General features: G+C 42.3%; 1 protein-coding gene across 3 annotated transcripts in view; it reads right to left on the bottom strand.

Moving 5' to 3' along the window:
- ELOVL4 (ELOVL fatty acid elongase 4) overlaps positions 1-15587 on the bottom strand; it is a 36001-nt gene extending 20414 nt beyond the window's left edge. Inside the window, exons 1-2 of one of the 3 annotated variants that reach the window (XM_046938914.1) lie at positions 15521-15587; positions 15321-15433 (exon numbers count right to left, since the gene is read on the bottom strand). In XM_046938914.1, the coding sequence (XP_046794870.1) occupies positions 15321-15420 (100 nt within the window). In that variant the 5' untranslated portion in view covers positions 15421-15433; positions 15521-15587. Of the gene's footprint in view, positions 1-14691; positions 15280-15320 lie in introns of those variants that run through there. The other 2 variants (NM_001197309.2, XM_046938915.1) reach the window with 2 other exon arrangements.
- Positions 15588-24636: the final 9049 nt, after the last annotated feature.

Genomic DNA, 24636 nt, shown 5'->3' with positions numbered 1-24636 from the left:
ATAAGAGACAAGCAAGAGAGAGGCAGTGTCGTGCTTGTGTGTGGAAACCTGCAGCGAGCTGGATGATGCCAAACTGATGGCAGTCAGACTTGCCACTGCAGCCCCTGACTGAAGCTATGGGCAAACAGGGCAAGGAGCATGGGGAGGACTGGCAAAAAAACCAGATGATCTGGTAGTGAAAATAGAGGTAGTTAAATACAATGGCAGAAAAAGAGAAAAGTTGCCTTTTACACTTCAGCAAGTCCCTAGGACAGACAATTCTACTGCAACATAATGTAGTCTGTGTAAAACAACTGCTGTACAGTATAGTATTGTGAGCTGGCACAGAAAGAACTGCCCCATTTTCCACACCTCATAGAATATTACCTACTGAAACTGAAATGACACTGCTGTGTTGCAATTATTACACTGTGATCTCCCTTTTAATTCAATTTCCTCTTGCTTTTAGTGATCGCTCAACAAATCTGAGCTTAAAAACAACAGTAGGACCATTAGAAAAAAAAAAACACAGTAAAGGAGGTCCTCATCTTCCACATGATATGAGGCAGTGGGCGGAGATTTATTTCTGCCAAGTAAGAAGAAAGATTTCACTTCTTAATTAAGAGACAGTTCAGGAATAGTCAATGTGACAAGCTTTAATCAAATCTGCGTCTTGATTCAGACACTATAGTGCACAAAATGTAAAGAGCAAGAAAAGCAAGAGGCTTTCCCAGTCTCCTTATGTTCTCTAAGCAGTATAAAAAGGCAAGGACACGGAGAATGTGGCTTCTATTTTCTGACCTGGCATTTCATTGGATCCTGACTGCTAAAGTGATGACTGAAGACATGAAAGTGGAAGATTTGAATTCTGCCCAAGAGATGAACATCATTGCCCACTGCTCAAAACAAGAAAGCATGACCTATTTAAAATCTCTTTCTGTGTCAGGAGACAAAGATTATGCCTGTAGGTGAAAGGAAGGAGCAGGGAACAACGAAATCTTTTATGAAAGCCCACTTGCATGTGGGGTCTTCCTCAGGCTTCATCAGAACTGTCAACCATTATTTCACCCACTTTGCTGGAGAAAATAACCCAAGAAATATTTAAGTACACGTCCCAGATGGTACGCTTCCATATCTGAATGTTTTTAGCTTGTTACCTTCCCTCTGCCTGGGGTTCCTGGTCTGTGAAGCACTACAGCTCAGATACCAGCCTTTACAAAGTACAGACTGCACATCCCATTGCCCTGGGAAGGTGCCTGACTGGCATTTGTGCCTGACCTCTCCTAGGATAGTTAAAAACATTCTTAGCATAACACATCTGTATGAAGGGAAGACTCAATATTACAGTAGTCAGTTCACTTCTGAAGCGTATCCTGGATAATCAAAACAGAAGCACTGCATTTATTTTAAGGGCATTTAGGAGACTCTGTATCTGATTACTTTTCATTAACATGATAGTGTTAAAAACACAGTAATTTTAATTCCAGAAATTGCTAGATTTAAACAAACAAACAAACACAAACCACCACCACCACCAACAACAACAAAACCAACATGAAACAACACAACTTATTCATCCTACAATCTTGCCGGGACAATACAAAGTAACTTGTTAACTTTTAGATCAGCTCAACATACCATTCTTGTGGCACAGAAAGCATTACAAGAACAGTTTCCTTTCAGTTTACTGGGCAAGCCTTCTTACCCATGTTCTATGCAGAAAACAGTTACATGCACAGCCTTTTCCCAAATTTCCTTTCAGGAGAACAAGATAAACTCTTACAGATCAAGATAAATCAAGTCATCTGTTTAAAGTGACAAAGCTTCCAAGCTACTCAAAATAATAATAATAAAATTAAAAAAAAAAAAACCAACAACAACCTCACCCCACCCTTATTTTAGCAAAAACAGAAGAATTTTGTATCCCATTTATTCTCTGGTGCAGATGGCCACAAAGGATTTCTGCAAATTACAGAGAACTGTGATAGTTTAGAAGGATATACAAGGGTACTAAATCCTGCATTATTTTACATGTAATAGGTGCATTATTACCTGAAAAACAAAATAAGCAAAAACTAAAAGCCCAACTCCCTGTATTAAAAACAAACAAACAAACAACCCTCCGACTGCCTTGAAGCAAAATGAGCAATGCCTTCACCTGATTAGAATTGACAGAGAGTGACTGAATCTTTCAGGGGATTAATGCGTTTGTCTTTCAAATCCTAAGACCCAGATTCTAATTTGATCACAAATGAAATGATTGTTGTGGTGGTACAACCCGTAGTACAGTGCTTCGTTGTAAGGTGGTACAAGCTTTGGACCAAACATTTAAAGCAGCACTCAATTGTAAGGTGAACCCAGAGTAAAGGAAGGCATCTTTTAACAGCAACTTTCTAGCAGGAACATGTTATGTAAGGCAAGAATGTGAAATCTTCACATGCATGAGATTTACCTGCCATTTAGCATATATGCATTTTTAAGTCTCACGTTGCAAAGCCGACACGAGGGAGAGGAGAACATACATCTCTGAAATTGCCTCAAGGTACCTAATTTTAGCAGGATTTATATCTTCATTGTGTGAGGCAATTAACAGGAAACATATGCATAAACTACTCCTGAAATGCAAGGTCGAGAGTAGAACCATTACAAGGACTCAATATTCCACCTGCCATTGTTTGAACAGGCCGTAATAACCCTATATACCTATACTGAAATATAGAAGGCGAAAGAAGATGAACTTCACAAGCAAGGCTGCACTGACAGTGACCTGGATTTAAAACCATTAGAAATGTCTATGAAGTGCATTGTATGTGTTTTAATAAGCAAATGCTTCTACTACGTGTGATTCAGCATTTCCTTGCCAATCGAGGGGGGCTTAGGTGGTTACATTTTCTGTATATTACTGAGCCTAAGATGTTTTTTTTTCCCCAGTGAAGAAAAACAAACTTTAAAAGTAAGCAAAAAATGCACAGCACAGTAACTTGAACACCCAGTGTGAGAAATCCTGAACTCATACAATGGTGACCGTCTCTGCATTTAATATTAGCCTTAGAGGAAATACAACTAAAAGACGTGACTTTTGAAATTCCTTGCACTCACATTTGCTTTATGAGAGTAAAAACAATAAAATCAGTGCAAGTTTTTAGCTCAACGACGTGTGTATTCCTTAGCTATAAGGTTGCTACTCACTAATTTATCTGGAGAGCCTTTCGAAGTTATTAATAGCTATTGATACTATTCTCAGCACAAAGACACTTACAGTGCCAATCCAGCACATCCATCTGTCCAATCACATTTCTAAAGACACTGCAGAAATGACGGTGGCTGTTTAAAAGCGGTTCTTAGCAGTGAGAGTTCTCTGCAGATCACGCTGTTTATTTTAAACAAGAAGCCCTCCCAGAGCCCCATCACATGTTTGAGAAAGGGTTCCTTAAAGAAGTTATATGTAGATTCTGCAAGGTAAGGAAGGCAAACCAGTAGTATCTAGTTGTTCTATGAGAAAACACTGTGGTGTTTATCAAACAATTTTGTTCGTCAGCTCCAGTAGCACTACAGTTCAGAGTTATGATCTGTGCTCTCATTCTGTAAGAAAACACGTGAGAAACACCCTCATGCACCTCATCACATAATGCATACAAAGCTACAGGATTAAATTCCTTCACAGCATTCCAGCGTTCTTCTCTACTTTTTATGTCTGGTTGATGATTAATAATGTTCTATACTACATATTTGTCTTCCTGACTTTGTGTTAAAACCACTGGCTCAGCCCCATAAGTGGTTACAAAGGAATAAAATACTGTGGCTACACAACCGCTGGCAGACTAGTTCAGCTCAAGTAAACATCTCTGTGGTTAGAGCCCAGGCTTTTAAATTAATTGGAGCACCACACCAGAACCGCTGAGCAGAGCATTTATCATTACCAATTTGTGGAGATTCCAAGAAAAAAAAAACAAAGAAGCAAAAACCACCACTTTAGTCTGACAGACTGAAGCCCCAGAACATGCGAATGAAAGAGCTGAAGCTACAAATGTAACCCCTAAAATGGTAGAACTGTGTGGGCTCCATAACCTGCGACTGAAAATTGCACACTCAAAACCGGTGGATTTAATACCAACAGAAACAAAAGATTTATATGCATTTTTTTTAATTGTCATTTTAATAGAGCATCTACACAGTTTGAAATGAAACGTTCTTTTAAGGTCCTCCAGCTCTTGAATTAGCTTGTCTGTTCTGATGCAGATTATTTATTACATGTATTCATTGCCCTCTAGTCCTCAAATGCCATAGGTTATCAGCCTTCCTCATGGAAAATCCTACAACAAAGGACCAAAGCCAGAGCACAAACATGCCCGCAGCATGTCTGATTCATCAAAAACTCTGTGTGGATTTCCAGGTGGGGCAGTGCAGGAAAGCAGAAGGGCCGGGACACCGGGAATGCCTGGTTTATGCTTCTTACCTTTATCTCACCCATCATACTCAGCAATGTCTGCAGTCTGCAGGCACTACAGGTATTTCCAAGGAGTCTGACAGGTCAAAGATACCTATACTTAGTTGAGGAACGCAGATATCTACTATACCCTGCAAAACAAAGGCCTACAAATCTCCCTTAACTCGTTTGTTTTAGCTTAGATATCTCTCTCGGAAGAATTTCTCATTTTACTTTCCAGTATATATTTTCAGAGGCAGAGAACCCTGAAAAACTCTAGCGCTATAAACTGTTAATTACACCTACTGCAAAAATTAGAATTAAACTTGAAGCAGTCAATTAATCATACTTTTCCATGGTAGACTGAAGACACATCATTTTTCCTCTCATTTGTGTACTTATAAGCAGTTTTCAGATGGCTGCATTTTTTCCCCCTATTCACTGAAAGGCATATTCTCCAGACCTTTAACCATTTTTATAGCTCTACTCTGGCTAGTCTCCAAACACTGAAGTTAGCCTTGCACCTGTTTGATGGGAAAATAACCACTGTGCCAATCGAGTCGCTGCCATTTTCCCTCACAGAAGAGCTCTGTACCACCACGTATATGTGCATGGTCACAGAATTGTTTCAGTTGGACAGGACCTTTAAAGGTCACCTAGTTCACGTCCCCTGCAATGAACAGGGACACCTGCAGCTATATCAGGTTGCTCAGAGCCCCGTCCAGCCTGACCTTGAATGTCTCCAAAGGATGGGGCATCCACCACCTCTCTGGGCAGCCTCTTACAGTGCTTCCCTACGCTATAAAATAATTTTTTCTTACACCCAATCGTAATTTCTCCTTTTTCCATTTGAAAACATTTCCCTTTGTCCCATCACAACAGATCCTGTTAAAGTGTCTGCTGTTGTATGGACAACACTTCCAGCAAGGGAACACAACAGCAGGATTCATTTTAGTTGCTTTTTTGCACACAATGGTGCAAAGATGCCATGTTCACTTACATCTTAGAGAATCAACAGGAATATGCGAGTCAAGTATTTTGTCTGTGCTCAAGCTTTAACTAGAACAGATTAATCTCATAGAATCAAAGAATCATTAAGGTTTGAGAAGACCACTAAGGCCATCTAGTTCAATCATTGAATTTGGTTGGGCTGAGAATAAAGAAGCATCAAAATTTCACAGCCAAGTGTTATTGTTATAGCAAGCTATGAAACACCAAGAAAAGATGCAAGGAAAGAAATATATTCTTCTATAGCACAACAAATAACAAAAATATATACTCCAAAACAAAACAATCTCCCCCCCTAAAAAAATTACCAACAAAACTAGATTTAAAAAGCTTGCAGACAAAACTGAACAAATCCTGTTCCATCCAGAAATTAGAGGTGCCTGCCCCAAAGCAAAAGAGCTGCAGACAAGACTAACAGGTACTGCATGCAACAAGCTGTGGTTTTCCTTTGTATTTCAGGACTTTGCAATTGACTACTTATCCTTATATAAAGCTATGCACAGCAACACACGAACCTAACATAAAAGCAAAAAGCTATGAAGAACACCTCCTGCAGCTACTAAACACCTGGGTAACATACATATTTCATTTCATGAACTCCCATTAAAGTAACAGGACGCATAATCTCATTTTGTTGTTATAGGGTCAGGTGTGGTGGTGTAACTGGTATTGTAAGTAGCATCCTAGTCTTCTTGGGACTCCCATAACTCAGTCGCTAGTATCATACTACCTTTGAGCCTGTGCACAGCAATTACAGGATACACTTGTCTCAAGGCAAGGATAGTAATGAAATTAAGCTCAGGAGCCACATCGGTTCAGCATTTCATCAGGATTTCCAAGCCAACAAGAGTGCCTTGTTCCAATTAATTTTGATTTACCTCCTCCATTGATTATGATCATTTGTGGGGACTGTGAAAACTCTGCTTCAAGGAATAATAAAAATACAATCCTTGCTAAAGCTTACACAAGATGTGCAAGATAATAAGCCCTTAAGGCTTGTTTTCATTCATTTGTCAAATCTGACTTTCCCAAACATCACAAAAGCAAGATGCATTTACCACGCAGTGATACCTGCATGCCTTTTCTGAAAGGTTACAAGATACAGCTGCAAAGGGAACAAAAAACAAAATGGATAAACAAAAAACAAGGCTGCAGTTTTATGAACTAGGTACAGAGTACTGTGATCAAGCACATCTCTGTATTTCCACATAAATCTGTGCAGCATAAAATATACTTTGAAAAGATTTTCTTCTGCAGTGTTTTCTTTATCAAAACTTCTCTTTAAACCACGCTCTGTCTTTTAGTACAATTAAAACACCTGTATTAGTATTAGAGTATTAGTAAGCAGTCATACAAGCATATGATGTACAGACATTCAGTGTTGCAATAGCGGACTGGAATATTGGCCCACCCAGTACAATTTGGGGCTTTTAAAATAGCAAAGGATAGATGACCGCAGAATAGGTTTTCTCCATAGACAGATCTGTATTAGATTCCTCCAGATAGAAGCTAACATCCTTGAAAATTAACTGTTATTAATAATCCTTTAAATTAAAATCTCTGCAAGGCCTTACCCACTGTAGAGAGATGTTACACACTCAGCACTAATGGGACATTAAGTGCAGCACTGAAATATCTTGCTGATATGCTAACACAGCAGAAGCATACCATTGCTTAACTACACAGAGACTGCAAACAACTTGCATTGTTGTTCGCATAACTAAGAATGATTTGGGGTTGCAGATGAACATTTAGAGACTCCTAGATGCAATGAGCAAACATATTGGAGGATCAGGAATGGCAAATGGAATCTACAAAAAAAAAAAACCAACAAAAAAAACCCCCAACAAACTACCAGAAAGATACCAGAGAACATTTGCAAGGAGCTGTACAATAAATCCCTCTGATAAAACTGCCTGCTTTTGTTTGCATCAGCACAAGGGTGCTGCTAACTAACTTGGTTTTACAGAAGGATGAACAAGGTCAAAGGTTTGCTTGGAGTAAAACTGCATAAGAAGATATTAAAATGTATTAGCTCTTATCTTCCAAATTCAAGGGCAGAAGTAAAATTTACGGTAGTGAGGTACAGCAGGTCTTCTGTTAGTACATCCGCCTCCCCAAAAAAATCCCTCACAGAAGAATAACACTGCAAGCCATTTAGAACTTGCTTCCTCAACATGCTTTCAATATCAGCAATGACAAATCTAGGAAAAAAAAAAAAATAACAAATCTTGAAATGTTGTTTTTGAAAATATGAACTGAAGAAGAAAGTGTTCTCCTGTTCAAAGATGTTCAGAATAATTATGAATATTTGAGTCTTTCACTAAGCGTGTGAGTAGGAAAAACAATCAGTTTGGCTACTCGGTCATGCCATATCCAAATGACTGCCACAGTTAAGTCTCTCTGCTTTTCATGGTTACCTCTCACGGTCACATATGGTCCCCACACATAAGCTCTAATGGTTTCTGAAATACTTCCTCACCCTTGATCAAAAATTCATAGATCACTGAAACTGTGGTTAGACAGTATAAAAGAAAATTTGGCCTAAGTACCAAAGCCCATCAGGGCACTCTGTACAAAGTACTTCAAAGGGACACATTTGTTTCTAGCAAAATACTAAGTATTACACGCAAACACAGAAAATACAGTGAAACAGTCTCTGACTTTCAGCCCATCTATTCAAGTTAGCACCTGCATTTCCTTTTTATTTTTTTCCTGTGGAGTGGTATCTTAAACCACCTTAAAAGGAAGTATTACAATTATGATATAGGAATAGCAGTACACGATAAAATTTTGTGCAAAGACAAGATTTACTGACTCAACAGATGAGATGAAAGAAATGGGCTATAAATGTCTTCTTCCAGCAGTATTTTATGACCAACAACAGAGCAATATCTCACATTTGCTGTAACTGGCAGTGGGATATGAGGAAATGATATTCACATTCAGGAAAAAAGAAAAAACAACCCAGAGGAAAATACCATGGTCAACCAGAATATCTGAAGCGTAATACATACAAGACACAGAAAAAGGCATTTTTGAGAGAATGCAGAAAGAGACAAGAGGAGAAGGAAAATAAGATGGATATAAACCAAACTGTCAGAATCCAAGGTGATGTTGAAACAGAGGAGTGCAAGTGGAAGGTGGATGAATGGAGTGTGAACCAGGTGAGGAGCTCACCATACAAGCAGACACAATGCCATCGAGAGAGAACAGTCACAGGCAGGACTCAAGGATCAAGCCACTAAAACCAAGTGCATGAAGAAAGGAGCTGAACACTAGGCACATAAGTGAGGTAACTCACCACAACCCAGAGCCGTCGATGCCCACAGGCCTGACACTGTTTTGCAATAAACACAAGCCAAATTGAGATAGTTTGTTACCCCACACCTCCTGTGAAAGAAAGGTAAACTACTTTGTGTTTATCTTGAGATCCAAGCTCACACGGTGGGATTTAATACAAAGCACACAGTGCACTCAATGTAGCTCTGGGCCTGCCTTGCAGCTATATATTGCTTTACCTGCTCTACTAGGTGCAGTCTTGGGAATTCCCATAGGGCTGCTGTCTGACCTTCAGCAGGCTGAGCCTCATACTTGCCTTAATTTCTGTCTATAAAATGCCACAAGTCCTTGCAGTCCATATGCTCAGAAGCACTCAAGTCTTGACAAAATTAAGCACAGTTATACTCACATCACACCTAAATAAGATCAAGAAACTAGCTACAATCTGTCTGCATCTTGCCAAAGAGGTCAGTCTGTCTCTCACACAAAAGCGAGTTCTTTATTAAATGCCATGGTACCTTCAGCTTTGTTTTAAATAAAATACAGCCTGAAAGACCTCTTGTTTTCTGTGGCCAGTTCTTTTTAGCTAAATGAATCATCATTCAGCCCCAGTTTTTCCCAGTTCAAAAGCTCTACAGCACACACTACAACCTTTTCCTCCTTATGTTGCATCCTAGCAAATTCTTCCTCACAAAGTTTTCTCAGTGTCTGCTTGGAGCCTTTTCACTCATCCATCTTTCATCTGAACGCTCCTTATTCTTTCCATGTGAATCTAGTAACTCCAAAAACCTGTCTGGACTGGCAAAAGCAGAATCTTGCCTCACCCACATCTCATGGCCCTTGATCTTCAAGTCCTTAGAAGCATCTCTAACCTACCTCTTCCTCTACTGGTTGTCCTTAAGTTGCCTTTGACAGTCTTTTCCTGGTTACAACACAGAGCTGTGTTCGATACAACATATTCTGGATGCCATCGCGATAACCATAACCCTGAGCACAGCATAAATACAGAATGACTACCACAGTCAATCTGTAGTCAAGTTTCACTAATCAGAGACAACAACCTACAAACAACACTTCAATTCCTGGGCTCCATCAATGTATGCAATCAGCGCAGTCCCCAAGATGAATGTCTGTGCTTCACGCCACAGATATTTCAGTTGCTTGAGAGTTCCCTCGCTCTTGTTGCAGTATATGGCTCCTGTACAATGTTGATTTGTACCTCACTGATGGCATGTGGCCTCAGCTGAGAAATGTGATCTGCCAAGAGCTCCAGAACAGTGGTTCATGGTGTGCGGTAATTTTCAATATCCAGTCATTTGGATTAGCTACAGTAGACACTAAGGTCATGCAATCAGCTTGGTTAAATTCTGTTTAGTTTCCCAGCCTTTTTCAAGGAAACTGCTATAACAGTATTGTCTTATTTAACAGTAACTTCATAAATCCTTTGGAGATTTTGAGACATGCTATCTATGTAGCTTGAAAAGAAGTATTCAGAAGTTCAGTTATGTACTTCTACACAGTTTTCAAGATAGGATCATCCCTTCCTTTTGCCATTTTGTTCATGCCTTTCTTTTTTGCTTCTGGACTATGCTGAAGAATGTTCAAACAGAACTTTATATCACTTTCTTGCAGGTGCTCTGAACACTTTTTTCTTGTTTCATCTCTCTGCTGGAGATGAGACTTGCAGCTGATCACTTGTTCATTTTACGAAAGAGAAGTCTTTCTCTTACACCTCAGCTTCTTGTTCACATCATTAGCTTTGCTACAGGCTACTGCCTCGGGCTCCACTTCTTCAAGCTTGATGATACAAAACCTCTGAATGGGAACTTCCACTTCAGGAATGCACTTATCTGAATTATGTTCCATTTCCAAAGGTTCTTGCCCCTGTTTTGCTTTGATTAGCTCTCTTTTGAGTTCTGCAATTTAATGTGTTCTGATGATGAAACATGGGTGAAACTTCCCTCAAACACCCAGCAAACTGTCTCTCCCTCAAAAAACAAAACAAAACAAAAAACAATAGCTGTTTTTTCTACACAAAATAAGTCCCTTCACTGACAGGCAGTTAAGAGAGATGCTTAATGAAATGCAAATTAAGCAAATTGGGATGCTCCTATTGTTTGTTTTGGTTGACAGTGAATTCACATGTTCTAACCTTTAGCATTCTTTACTTCTGCAATCAACTTCTCCAAGTGCTGCTTCTACCCCAAGGCAGCCAAACCCAACTACACTTACTCAGTTCTCTAGTTTCTGGCATTGGTCTTCCTTGTTTTACAAGGAAGTTTAAGTCTTCCCATGTCTAATCCTTGTTTTACAGTCATGGTCACAGATCAAAAAGCTGTTTGAGAAGAAAACTTCATCTGCAAATCAAGCATTGTACCAAATCACCAAGTCTGATGCTCCAAAAACTTAGGAGCACATTCTGTTTCCCCTCTGTGAAGCAGACTGAAAGAATCTTTGTCTCACTCTTCCATCTCTACCCCCACCTTCAGCTTCTGAAGAACTTCCATCAGGATGCTTCTGGCTTCCAGCTTTGGCACAAATACTCCAATACAAGATACTGCTTTCACCCAGATAAACCCACTGTTCTGCCAACCACCTCAATGAACTTTCTCCAGGCAAAAATAATCAAGATCATTTGGCCATTTTCACTTTCTCCATGGAGTAAAGAATTAGGGAAGAAGAAGAAATATGCTTTCTTCCAGTTCTCTTCCCTGGACTGAAAAAGAAACTAGGCTAGCTTCCCAACTTAAAGCTGTAGTCACACGACCTTCCCAGCACAAGATTTTACAGCAATTAGAGTTCCATGAGGGCAGCTCCACCACATTACTGTTAATGCAAGTAGCTGTAAGTTTCCCCCATATTCCCTGTCCTCGTCCCCTTACACTTCTGGCCCAACTGATACAGTTGATGTCACTCCTGAACAAGATGTAAACTTCCACTGCAGTGGTAGGATGGTTCTCTAAGTAGCATCTTCTGCCTCTCTTTCCTCTTGATGGAAAAAGTCTAATCTTATTAACTGCAACAGCTGTAAATAAGTGCTGTTCCAAAGCAGTCTCATGTGGCCTGGGCTAGCCCTGCCTCCTTTTAACTTGGAGCTCCAAGAACAATCATTCTCACCCAAAGTCCGTAAATCCTTCTGTTCTTTAGCTCAGTACATCCAAATTAACTCGTTCCTCTAAAATACGTCTTTTTGACAATGGGTTTCAGAAATTTCCTTTTCAGGCCAGTCTCCTACTCCTCCTCCCTACGTGTCAGCAGTCTCTTCATCCATGTTTTGAGATTTCCACATTCTTTCTTGGATTTTGTCCTGAGTTATTCATCTTAATAGCTCCCCTGGACTCAGCCTGGAACCTCCCTTTAAGTCATTTGCTCAGTCATCTAATCATACCCTTAATCCTTCCTGCCCAGATCTAACCCCAACCAGCTATCTGAGCCACAAGAAAGAAGAGGCCCTGCCCTATCTATTACACATTACTGCTCCCTTGCCCTTACAGGAATAATGGGATGGAATTTCCTAGATCATCTTTCCTGATAATAATTATTCCCCCAACCACCTTTTTTTTTTATCCCTTGATGATGTTGATAATGTTTTTGCCCTTTCTGCCTCCCTTTAAAGTGTATGGCTTCCTAGATGATCTCCTTCAGCCTTCTCAGATGGAGATACACTGATAATGGATTTTAGGTTTTCATGAACAGGGGTTTAAAAAGACAGTAAAAGAAGAAAAAAAAGAAAATATGTATTTCAAAGAAATTGACAAGAAAAAAAATCACATTTAAGTATTGATAAGGCTGAAAGTATATTTGAATAACAAATATGAAGGAAAAGACAGACTGTTGTTAACCATGCAAGATTAAACACAAAACCACAACCAAAAAAAAACCAAAACAAAATAAGAAGAAGAAAAAAAAAACAACTCCAAGCCCAATAGCAGTTGCTTTGGATAGAATGCTTAGTGCTAAAATTTGTGACATATTAAAAAAAAACAAAACAACAGGATTCATCAGACATCTTTTTGACCTCAGAAAGGCTTGGTTGCTTTTTAAACATCACAGAGCAGGGTGGAAAAAGACCAAATCTTTGCTGCATAAAACTGAAGCAACGCAGTACTCAGTGGGACATTCTGGCACAGTTACATACAGTCCCATCACAGGAGTCTGGGATAGCAGAGGAAAACACCTGCTGGCAGGACAACGTAGTTGTGCATTGAGAAGAGGGAGAAAGACAGATCTAGGCATCCGACAGAAGACTGAAGCAAGTATTGGAGAACAAATTATTTTAGCTTTATATGAATGAGAAGCCTTTGTGTAGGAGTAGTAGTGGGAATAAAATTTCTTCACATTTTATTGTGTAATTTTGCTGTGTAGTAGTGTTTCAGTATGATTTATTGTGTAATGCTCTTGCATGGCATCATTTGTTGAGCAACTTTGCTGCGTGGTATAGTTTTTTTATTTAATGATATTGAATGTTAGGCAATGGTCTTGCATGCCATAATTTGTGTTGGCTGTTGAGCAACATCGCTGCCATTCTTGACACAAAGGTGAATTCACACAACAGTGCCAGATTCATGATTTTAGCACACATCCACTCAAAGACGACCAATGGATACAATATCCTGTTCTGAATGAAGACACAGGCAGAAAAGCTGCAGACTGAGAGAGTACTTAAGCCAAACTGTGACATTAAAATACGATTTTATTAGGTAGCAATAATGGCACTTTCTTATCCAGAGCTACATTGTAACTGCCCGGTATGATGCTACATTTCACATATCCACACCTGGCCATAAGTACAGCAGGACCTTGTTTTTACAAACTGCTGGGTATAAACAAGGCTGGTAATATGAGTACAATCTGACTCAGGCTCTGTCCAAAACCGTCCTTGCACAGAATCATGAAATTCAGAACGTGAACAAAAACTCTCATCCCCTTATGCCAAATGCAGTCAGTGCACCTCATTATAGCGGATTCCCGCGTTAGCAGCAACACTACTGATCTTAGTGCAATCATTTAAAGTTTTGCATAGGATTAGCAAGGACTTGGGCACGTTCTAGATAGCATCACAAGAACATCCTACCACTTAAGGTGCTCTTAAGTAGCAAAAGAGGAAACAAAAGTTTGCTCAACATGTACTACCAGTGTAAGTAACTTATCTTTACCTTCCTTACACAAACTTCATTTTTCACACCTCCCCTTCTTTTCCTTACAACAAACGTAGTCCGTATGAAGATTTAAACAAAGCATTTGAAGCTCAGGAAATATATGAGAACTTGAAATTCTTTTCCAAACAAAGCAAGTAAGGATATAAGGATATCAATTTGGTAACCATATTTGCATTTATGTCCACCCAAAAATGCTACCAATGGGCTGCAATGCATTATCTGGGAAGCTACAGGAACTGTATGCAGCAAGAGGCAGAGCAGGCACTGACAGCTGACAACTTACTGCTGCTGCAAGCATTTTCATTTGATCTCACGTTCCCGCAGGTTGCAAGTAAAGACAAAACGAATATGTATATAGGTTTAATCACTTTAAAAATAGGGTAAGACCCAGCAGATAGACTGGGAAGGCAGCTCGTGAGAAAAAGCAAGCCCCTGCACCTATGACATAAGATCAGTTTGTTATCTGGCAGATGGCAAAGCAGAGGGGGGCAGAGAAGCAACGACCGCTGATGCAGTATGAGCTCCCGGCCCAAGCCAAGGCCGCACGCTTCCCCTTAGCAGCCTGCCACAAACATTTGCTCTAGAGCGCTCCATGCAATTCTAGGTTTACATCTAACTAGTCTAGAGCCCCATCTCTAGACTGTCTTTAATTGACTGCGCAGTCAACTAAAACATGATGGAAACATCCAGAGGGCTGCTATTGTTCTCTCAGCTGCGCAGGCCCACTCACGGCAGCACCGAACAGAAACTCTACCCCGCTCGTTTTACTGACCAGCCTGAGGCCGCCATTGACACGCAGCGGTACCTGCGGCGCTACCTGTCAGCGGGGCGACTTACTGCCTCATCTGCTGTCCCCGTACCGACTCTCGAGGCGTCTCCTCTTCCTTCAGCATCTCCCATGCTGGGTGTCAATACGAAAACTGAGCGCACTGAAATCGGAATACAGCAGAGCGACCCCCGACGCACTTAATACAAAGTGAAACGCTCCCGCAGCGATGGTAACAGCCATTTCCTCGCTTGAATCGCTGAACTCCACCATTTGCAAAGCGCGAGGGATGCTGTCACAGAGCTCCCGGCTGCCGCGCAGGTCCCGGGCCGCCGGAGCTCCGGAGGGAACCAAGGGGCCCCAGAAGAACCCGGCCGCCCGGGGAGGCTCCGCTGCACGGCTCGAGACCGGAGAAGCGGCGCCCCCGGCCCGCGGGCAGCCGGGGAGCCCTTCACCTCGCAGCTCCGAGACCGCCCGTCCCTCGGGGGATTAAAGCGGATCGCGATCCCACGCGCGTCGAGAGGACGCGCCCGGGCACCCCGGGAGGAGCCGGTCCCGACCCCTCGGCCGCGCCGCGTCGCCGTGGCAACGGAGCCATTTTGAGCGCGGCAGCGCCCGCGGGCGGGGGGCGCGGGGCGGCGATGGCGACGGCGGCGCTGCGGCGGGGGCGCGGGGCGGCGGGCGCGGCCCGGCGCGTTACCTCGGATGCTCCAGGTCCAGCGGTAGAACTCGAGGGTGTCGTTCAGCACGCTGGACACCAGGCCCGCGGCGCGGGGGGGCTCGGCGGCGGCGGCACCCATGGCGAGCAGCAGCAGCAGCGGCGGAGCCGGCAGACCTGTCCTCGGTGCTTGCGTCCGTGCCTCTGCGCCGGGGCTGCTGCTGCTGCTGCCCTTCTACAGCCGGGGATGTGATTTAAATCTCTATCTCTCGGTATCTTCCCTCCAGACTCCGCCTCGCTCCCGTCACCGGCTCCCGTGCCCCGCGGGCAGGGAGGAGGGCGCGGAGGCGGAGGCGGGCGGGGAGGAGGCGGGGGGGCGCGGCGCGGCGGCCGCGGAGCATCGGTCCCCGCGCGCAGGCGCACGGCGGCCCCCGGCTGCGGGGAGCAGGTGCAGGGCCGGGACGGCCGGCCGCGTCTTGAGTCGCCTTTCTTTTTCTTTCTCTAATCGATCGGTTTTTTAACCGGCCGGGGGAATAATTATGTCAGTCAGCTTTTACTTTCATTCTCCCGGCTTTCTCCTCTTAGAATCATGAAGTCGTTAGTGTTGGAAAAGACTACTAAGATCGTCCGGTCCAACCGTCATCCCTTCTCCGCTGTACCCACTGAAAATGTGCCTCAGTGCCACATCCACGCATTTCTTGCTTAGGGACAGTGACTCCATCACCTCCCCGGGCAGCCTGTTCCAATACTCCTTACTGAGGCACTCGCATGAGCCATGCCCACTCCACCTCAGGTTGCTGATACAAAGGTGTGGGCCTTTCAGCTTTCCCCAGGAAATCTCGGCTCACCATTACTCCAAGAAACCTCATCATCGTGCCATCCACTGCTGGTGGGCAGTTGGTGGCACTGCCCTAACAAAGCAGCACACCCACACTCCTCTGCCTGCCATCAAAGCATGTGTCCCACCCACATGCCTCCTCCACCTCCTGCCCAGGAGCTTTTGTGGTTATTTGAGGGCTCAGAGGGGTTTGCCCACCCGGTCTATCTCCAAAGGCTGCAGAAGGAGCTCCTGTGGCAAAGGCTGGTGAGGCTGTTCTGCACCCAACACTTCAGCCCAAACAAACAAGCCCTCTGCCTGATGTGAGTGCATCAGGTGTTCCTGACACCCTTTTCTTCTTATCTCCTGACAAGTTGTCTCTCTCTCTCCTATGATGCATGCAGTGTGGATGGCTGAATGACATGTTTGGGAATGGTTTCCTCACTTAGGGACAGGAGGAGAGCTTCTCCTCCCGTGTTGCGAGCTTTCCTTCTGGCAGACAATAGATCAGATGGTATCTACCTCTTCCTCCCTCAGTACACCGGTACCGTGTGTCACTTGTCACTTGGTCTCTGTGAGCACGGCTTGCACTCCTCCTGCCTGGGTGAGTCACCATCGACTCGGTTCCTGTACTGCCTTGGCAGCTGTGGTCCCATTGTTATGGATGAGAGAGGCACGCTAGCCATTGCTGTTTTCCCCATGATGAGGTCTGTCGCCTTTGCAACTTGGAAGCCAGCAGCTGTTCGGGAGTTGGCACTGCATGCACTGGGGAGAGAAAGAAGAGACACATCAACCCCTGAACATCTGGATTGTGAAAGCAGCTTGGTTTATCCCACTGCTGCTTGCAAATAGGAGCTGAAGCAAGGTTGGCATATACCAATGTATGGACAGCTACTTCTCTCATGTGGGAAGAGACAATCAAAATTCTTCATAGACGGTACTGACCTTGATTACGTTCTATCCTGATGGTGCTGATCTCTGCAGGAGGCCTGGTGGGAGCTCTGAAGTGGATCTGTCACTGAGTAGGGCACAGAAAACACCAACTTGCTTCCCAGCTTGCAGGAAGGCAGCAAAGTATTTGCTGTTGTTTCTATGCCTCCTTTAGGTGAAACCACCGCAGCTTGTTGTTGAACAGTTAGAAACTTGTGTGTTTGGCATCACCTAAAGCAAGGATTTGGATTTTCTTTAATGTTCTCTCTTAAATCAAAAGGAAACCAGAAGAGCAAGTTGTGATCCTCACGCTGGCATTTGTCTTGAACTAATGTTTGAAACAGAATGGGCAACTGAATTACTCAACACGCTAAAAGATCATCCTGATATCAGGCAAGACATGGAGTGAGCACAATGCCACTGGCAAAGGGAGCAAAGATCCACAGCCTATCAAAGAATAAAAAGGAATAAGGCATATTATCAATATTAATACGTGTTCATAATAGCTATTGTTTATATTATACTATCGATATGCCTACTTTGTTATTAGAATGATTATATATTTATTCCATGGATGTATTTTTGCACAATTAACACAAGTAATAATTATAAGAAATATTTATACAATACATTTTAGAGCTTCACCTATTTGATTTTAAATGCATTTTCATTTGTTGCAATTGCTTTCTTTATATTAACAATATGATTGCACATACACAACTTTACAAGGCAATTAAGCCTTGAAAAACAGCAACAACAGAGCTACAGAGAATGGACAACGGGGAGAAGACGGTCAGTCTGATCAGAGTAACTTCTCTTGTGCTTGAAGAACTGACATTGGGTAAAACGTAATTTCATTTATGACTAACTATTCTCATTAGTTTAACTTTCAACCTGTGAGCATGCAAACATGGTTTTAAAATTAGATCTGAATCTGAAGGCATCCAAACACATCTCAGCTTGTTTCCTGTGTTTGTGCACCCAGCTAGATGTTCTGGCTCTAAGACAGCTGAGAATAACGTCCTCTACTTAGAGGAGAAGAAGGAAGGCATCCAAAGGCAGAGTATCAAAGTAACATGCAAGGAAATCTGCAAAATGCCAGAAAAAGATGACTTTTCAGTACAATTAATTGGCCAGTTCTGTCATCTTGGTAACCTATGTAATCCACACATTCCTAAAACCTGACATCTCAGATGGGCAAATTTCTTCCTGGAAAAGGCTGGCCTGTTTCAGTTAACCCCAAAAGGAGTGGATGAAGCCCAGTTAAGCTCCAGCCACTTGTCCAGCACTTCAGGATGCTTGTGCTGACAGCGGGAGAGCCAGATTGCTTCGTGCAAAAGGTAACAGGAAGTTGTGGGATAGCTAGCTCCAAGGAAAGTCTCCTCCCAGCTGCTATTAGAGGTATGCTTATACCTCAAGACACAAACTTTTTATTCCTTCCAGACCTTTTTGTTAAAAAAACAATGTGATATTTCAGAACTTTCAAGCCATTTTCTCCTTCTTCATGATAAAAATAAAGAACAATATAAATGTTACCTTGGGAGAAACACCAGAAACATCTGGGGAGGAACAGTGTCGGGCATCAGTACCTGCTGTGGACCACCCAGCTAAAAAATAGCTCTGTGAAAAAGGGCCTGAAGGACAGCAAGCTAAACATGAGCCAGCAATGTGCCATTGCCACAAAGAAAGCTAGTGGCATTATGGACTGCATTAGGCAAAGCATTGCCAGCATGTCAGAGAAGGCGATCCTTCACCTCTGCTCAGCACTGGTAAGGCTAGACCTGATGTGCTGTGTCCAGTTCTGAGCTCCCCAGTAATACAGAGACATGGACATACTAAAGAGAATCCAACGTAAGTCCACTAAGATGATGAAGAGGCTGAAGAATCTGTCCTACAAGAAAAGGCAGAGAGAGGTGGGACTGCTCGGCCTGGAGGAGACCCAGGATCTCATCAATGTCTGTAAATACCTAAAGGGAGGGTGCAAACAGGATGCTCTTTTCAGTGGCACCCAGGGATAGGAAAAGAGGCAAATGGGAATAGAGGAGGTTCCCTCCAAATGTCAGGAAACAATTCTGCACTGTGCATGTGACTGAGCACAGGTTGTCCTTTTTGGAGAACTTCAGAAGCCACCTGGACATGGTCCTGGGCACCCTGCTTGAGCAGGGCTTAGACCAGATGGACCCAGAGGTCCCTGCAAACTCAAACCCTTCTGGGATTCTGAGATTCTGTTACAAAGTCCAGACGATCAGTGCAGTTAGCAATGAACATGAAAAAGCATTTATTCATGAATTTCAGGGAAGTATGTTCTACTACAGTATTTGACGAATGAGCAAATGCTTCAGCAATTATTGAATGTACTCAGACTTGAGGTTCACTTCAGGTTAGCAGTGAGGTTGTTGTGAAGGGAAAGTGACGTACAGGTATGCTGGATTATCTTTGTGAGGTATTTTAGGAAGAATGCAGATGGAACTTTGTGTGTTGTCACCAGTGATTCCCTCCAGATAGTTCACCAAAAGATACAAACAGAAGTAAATAACTTTTCTTAGCTACGAAGAGAATCATAATAACCAGGAACTTTCCCAGAGGGGAAATCATCAGAGTCATTGAATCAGTTTTGATAGATCTACATGTCAGGCCATGTGTAAGGAACAACTCACTCATTTTTGAGTAAAGAATGTATACAAAATATTTTATGAGTAAAGCATGACCAAATTAAAATCATTCAAAAAACCTTAACTTCAGAAATCTGTGATTTACATATTTTAAATACTATCATATTTTTTTTCCTTTGATTTCATAAGTGTTTTAAGAGGGAAAATCTGAAATAAATCAGCAAATCAGTTTGCATTATATAGAATTTCCTTACATAGCCTGTCAAATTTGTATGCTCCTTGCATCAAAGCCTTCTTGTGAAGATGGCTAGCTGTGCCAAATAAGCCTGTCTGATCTTTGAATCAACAAGTACAGGATTCAGTGTTTGCTTATGCAATAGCACGACTGCTATCTGCTTCAGTACAGAGGCTGGTTTAAGGCCTTTTTTATACCATACAAGTTTAAAGAGACTATTTTAAAACAACCATAATTTTTTAAAATAACATTAATACCAACAATGTCTCTTTCAACACTAATTAATTTTTTTTTGTTGTTTATTACGTAACATTGTTACATCTGTGATTTGAGGTGGGGTAACAAGGATTTCACAGCTTTTATAAAGGGAATCTTCAGTAGGATCTGAAATGGGTCCAGCTCTTTGTATTCTAAAGTCTGTCTAATGCCATCTGCCCTCTCATAGATTTTACTGCATCAAAACAGATTTTTCTAAAACAAATATATTGGAGTGATGTATCAGGAAGTATCAAGAGATGTTAGTACTCAGTGAGGACATTGGCCGAAATCAACCTTTGATGTAAGTTCTCATTGGGTTCAGCCTAACTTGCATCTACCCGCAGCAACAGTGAATTTATTTTCTGGCCTGTACCAACTGTAAGTTTTAAATCTTAACCATTTTTGCTGTGGCTCTATCTGGAATCATAATTTAAATATATTTAATATTGTAGCTTAATCACTGAATGGCCAGATCCAACAGAAAGAATTCCTAGTGACAGAAACACAACTTTTTTTGCAGAAGATGTGATATACACATGGACATTTCTTCTCCTCCTTTCTGCCCAACGAGGGCGGGATTCTGCAGGTTTACGCTGCAGAGCTAATCCTGTTGACAGCAAATCTGGACAGTGAGTAGAGGTGCTGGCCCACAGTTCTGGGCTGCATTCAGCTCAAGCTGTTCCTGCTCTGTGCTGGTTCAGAAGAGGAGCCATTAGAGCAATGCTTCCCAGCCCCATTCTGAGATATTTCCATATAATTATTTCCTCTGTGGGAGATTTCTCCCCAGCCAAGAAGCTGATGTGTAACGCACAGTGTATGAGATGCACTGTGTACTTGACAGGTGCAAGTTCATAACTTTATTTGTGTTTCAGCTTCCTTTAAAAATAAGTGTTCCGTGGGCAAAAGGATGATAAAACCCTATATGCATACTATCTCACATTCAGCCCCACTGATACTTTTCTACAGGGTTTCTCATACTTTTACACAGCTAAGATTTTTATCTGCAGTGATATCTGTCACAGCATCTATCATTTGTGAGGTGTGGCAAACACACTTTTGCAATGAAGGATTCATATGTGTACATTCCGCAGAATGGTGATGCCCAACTATCAGCTGATGTTTTGAGGGCGCTATGTTGAAATGACAGCAACATGTATAGTCAGATCTGCAGCACCTCGCTAACTACCAAATCCAGCCTTTTCCATAGGTGTGTGTCACTCCTTCTGCTCCCACTCTGCTGGGTGTGTCAGCCACCTGAAGGCGTGTAGCTGTTTGTAGGGATGATTTTGCATCTTTGCTTCTGTACTAGTAATGGCCTGAAATGTAGGGCACAGTCCCCTGCAGAAGCCTCTTATAGCAATGTCGTTAGGCGGAGGGGTGCCGGTTGCACAAGATGTGCACTATTACACTGACTTTGACTGCTTCTGTAACTCTGAGTATGGGTGGTAAGGCTGGTGCTGGGCATACCCCTGATCTGTGTGATGTGAAGAGAACAAAACTGTGGTGAAGGAGTTACGTAAAGGATGCATCAGCCTCTGGGCCTCTGAACCTGCACAACCTAGTGCACATTCAACCTCTTGCTCTGGCATACTGGTATTCTGAACATCCAAACATTCTTGGTGGAGAGGTGGAGACCGGTCCTCATTAGAGGCTCACTGTCCAGAAAATCACGGGAAGTATTCACCATAGGGTTATACATTTTATTAACAATGGTTTAACCACTAGAGTATAACACTCTAGTGAGACAAGTGGGTACCATTAACTTCATTTTTTGTATGATGAAATCAAGCCTAGAGGAAAGCAATGTCAACCCCAACTCTTTGGAATGGAATGAAGAAAAAATGGTGGGATCTCCCTTAGGTTAACTAGATCTGGTACACTCACTCATATAAGCTCATGGCTCACTGATCCTGCCAGTGAGATATTCAGGCATTGTCAGTTAGTACATTGGTCACAGCACCCTACTTTGAAGGAACCTGGACACCCACTAGGCAGTTCTAGACAAGCCAGACACATAAAAATGTAACCTTTCCTACACTATGTAATGCAATTTCAGATTTCTTATAAAAGTACAAGAGTTTTCTTGTATGTTTCCTGCAATGGCAGCTCTAAAGCATTTTAGTTGGCTGGGCTCTCAACAGAAAATGTAGTAGATGGGTGCCTGCGTAACAATGCTGTTTTAAGAGAACAGTGTTGTACAAAACAAAAGCAGAAAAAAGCTATCACAGCATGAGGACTTTTAGCTGTTGAATGCTGGGAAACAGAAAAACAGCCATTACCTTGTAAAGGACCTCGAGGTTGTCTTCTGAGAGCCCCTGTACATGCTCGCTGATGTTGCCACACAGCCATCTCTCTGGTCTGGGGACAGGCAGGGAAATCCCCAATCAGGGCTGCGGTTCAGGTGTGCTGTGCTTCTTTGCTTGGATTTGTAATGCCCAGCCAAGGGTGTTGTGGTGCTGGGCTTGGTGTTAGCCTGTGAGCAATCCATTCTTACAACAAGACGCAATTAATATCCAGGAAGATTTTATGAAGGTTGTAAAGCTCTGGTGGGAGTGAAGTCACTTGTCTATAAGGTAGGAGTGACGGCTCAACCTGGCAGCTAAATAGAGTCCCAGAAGGGAAGGTAACACCCTAAACTGTTGAGCTTTCATAGAGGCAGCTATTATATATGAATAGGTGAACATAATATAATATATATTATTTGCTGTGGACTGTGCTGGTCCCCAGTCAATTCTGTGTCAAGCCACAAACCTTTATTTTCCCTTAGTTCTTACAGTTCTAGGTCATATCTACATACCAGAGCAGTACATTTAAAAACAAAACCTGGAAAGCGTGACACTGGAAGAGAATCTATCCTCCAGTGTTAAAGTATACCCCAATAACAAAGATCAAGCAGATACCTGCCCCAAAATAACAGGAGAAAATGCTATTTTGGACATTGGACGCAGAAATGTCCAATAAGTCTCTGTTCACTGAACCACAAAATCAGAATGGTTGGGAAGGGACCTCTGGATCCGTCTGGCCCAGTCTCTGCTTGAGCAGGGGAACCCAGAGCACGGTGCAGAGGACCATGTCCAGGTGGCTTCTGAAGAGCTCTAAGGACAAGACTTATCTCAAGAATTCATGAAGCAACATTCAGACAAGATTCTCAGCTTGTACAAATGAATATTATATGTCAAATTCAGTGGAGTCTTTTGGATACATATTTTATGAAATATGCAGAAAGAAACACCAACAGAAATATACTACTTGCCTTTTCATTAAGAAAGTGTCAATTGAAAGTGTGAGGGAAGCCAAAGAAATTGCACTAGATGAGCACAATAAAATTTATATAATCACATTAACCGAAAATCAGGATCAGTTTAACTAATACAGATCAAAATGAAAAAAAAAACAACCTTTTTTTTAAAAAATAAATTTCTTAAATCACATAAATTTGTTTTTATTTTGTCCTACCTGATTCTAATATTGATAGAATTGGGCTTGTCTGGTTTACTCCTAAGGAAATCATGTGATTTGAAGATGGGAAGCAAAAGAGGCACATAGCAGAATAGTGATTTAGAGGGTAGGTAGAGGCTCTCAATAGAGACTTCAGGGCAATTTCTGGTGGGTTAGTTTCCAAGGGCTGCCACTGAAAGGGGAGCTCAGGAGAACTGCTCGATGTGTAGCAACAACACCCTTGAAGCACAGGAAGCTTCCACTTGTGTCTGCAGGACGTAATGTAGGTGTGAGGAGTCCAGACCAGCTAAATAGGAAACTTCAGAGCTCAGATACAAAAATGAAGCATATGGGAGGTGGAAGCAGGGATGAGCTACTCAGAAGGAATAAAGGAGAAATGCCCAGGCATGCAGGGATTCAATTGGGAAATTCAAAGATTAGACAGAGTATAAACAGGTAAAAGACATGCAGGAATTCAAGAACAGCTTCTATAGGAGCAGAACTGGGAAAAGGAAGACTGAGGCTGACCTAGTGATGTTGGAAACAGAAAGGCTGAAGTTTCTATGCCCAGCCCATACTGGCAAGGTCTGTTCTCAGTCCTTCCAGGTGTTTAGTGGAATGCAACTGATGTTAGAGGAAGAGTGGGTTAGGGATTACTTAAGAAACCTGAACACAAAGCCAAACAGGATGTATAGCTGCTATCATGCCTGTGATATCATACTGTGTCAGAGAATATAGGGACTTCAAGAATGTAATAATGCAACTAAAAGTTAAGACCAGCCAATCAAAAGCATTTTTAGCTGTGACTGTAGTAAAAGAACCTTTCAGACAGCATCTCTCCATCTGCTCCCCTATTCTCTGGGACGTGGCTGCAGAGATCTGTTTTATATACTGCTTCAGTGAAAAGAAAAATGTGAGGAGATGCAATAAAGCAGCAAAGGCAGGTACCCATCCCTGGGAGGGACGAGCTCCTTAAGTAGCTTGTTAACAGCCACAGTTCAGCAAGGAATCAAACAGTGAAGACATGACAATGTGGAGAAGTGGTTCCTGATGGAGCCTGTGGGAGCA

This window comes from Gallus gallus, chromosome 3, assembly GCF_016699485.2.
Source record: "Gallus gallus isolate bGalGal1 chromosome 3, bGalGal1.mat.broiler.GRCg7b, whole genome shotgun sequence".
Lineage (NCBI taxonomy): Eukaryota > Metazoa > Chordata > Aves > Galliformes > Phasianidae > Gallus > Gallus gallus.
Note: the sequence above shows the minus strand (reverse complement) of the source record. Positions and strands in the feature narration are given on the sequence as shown.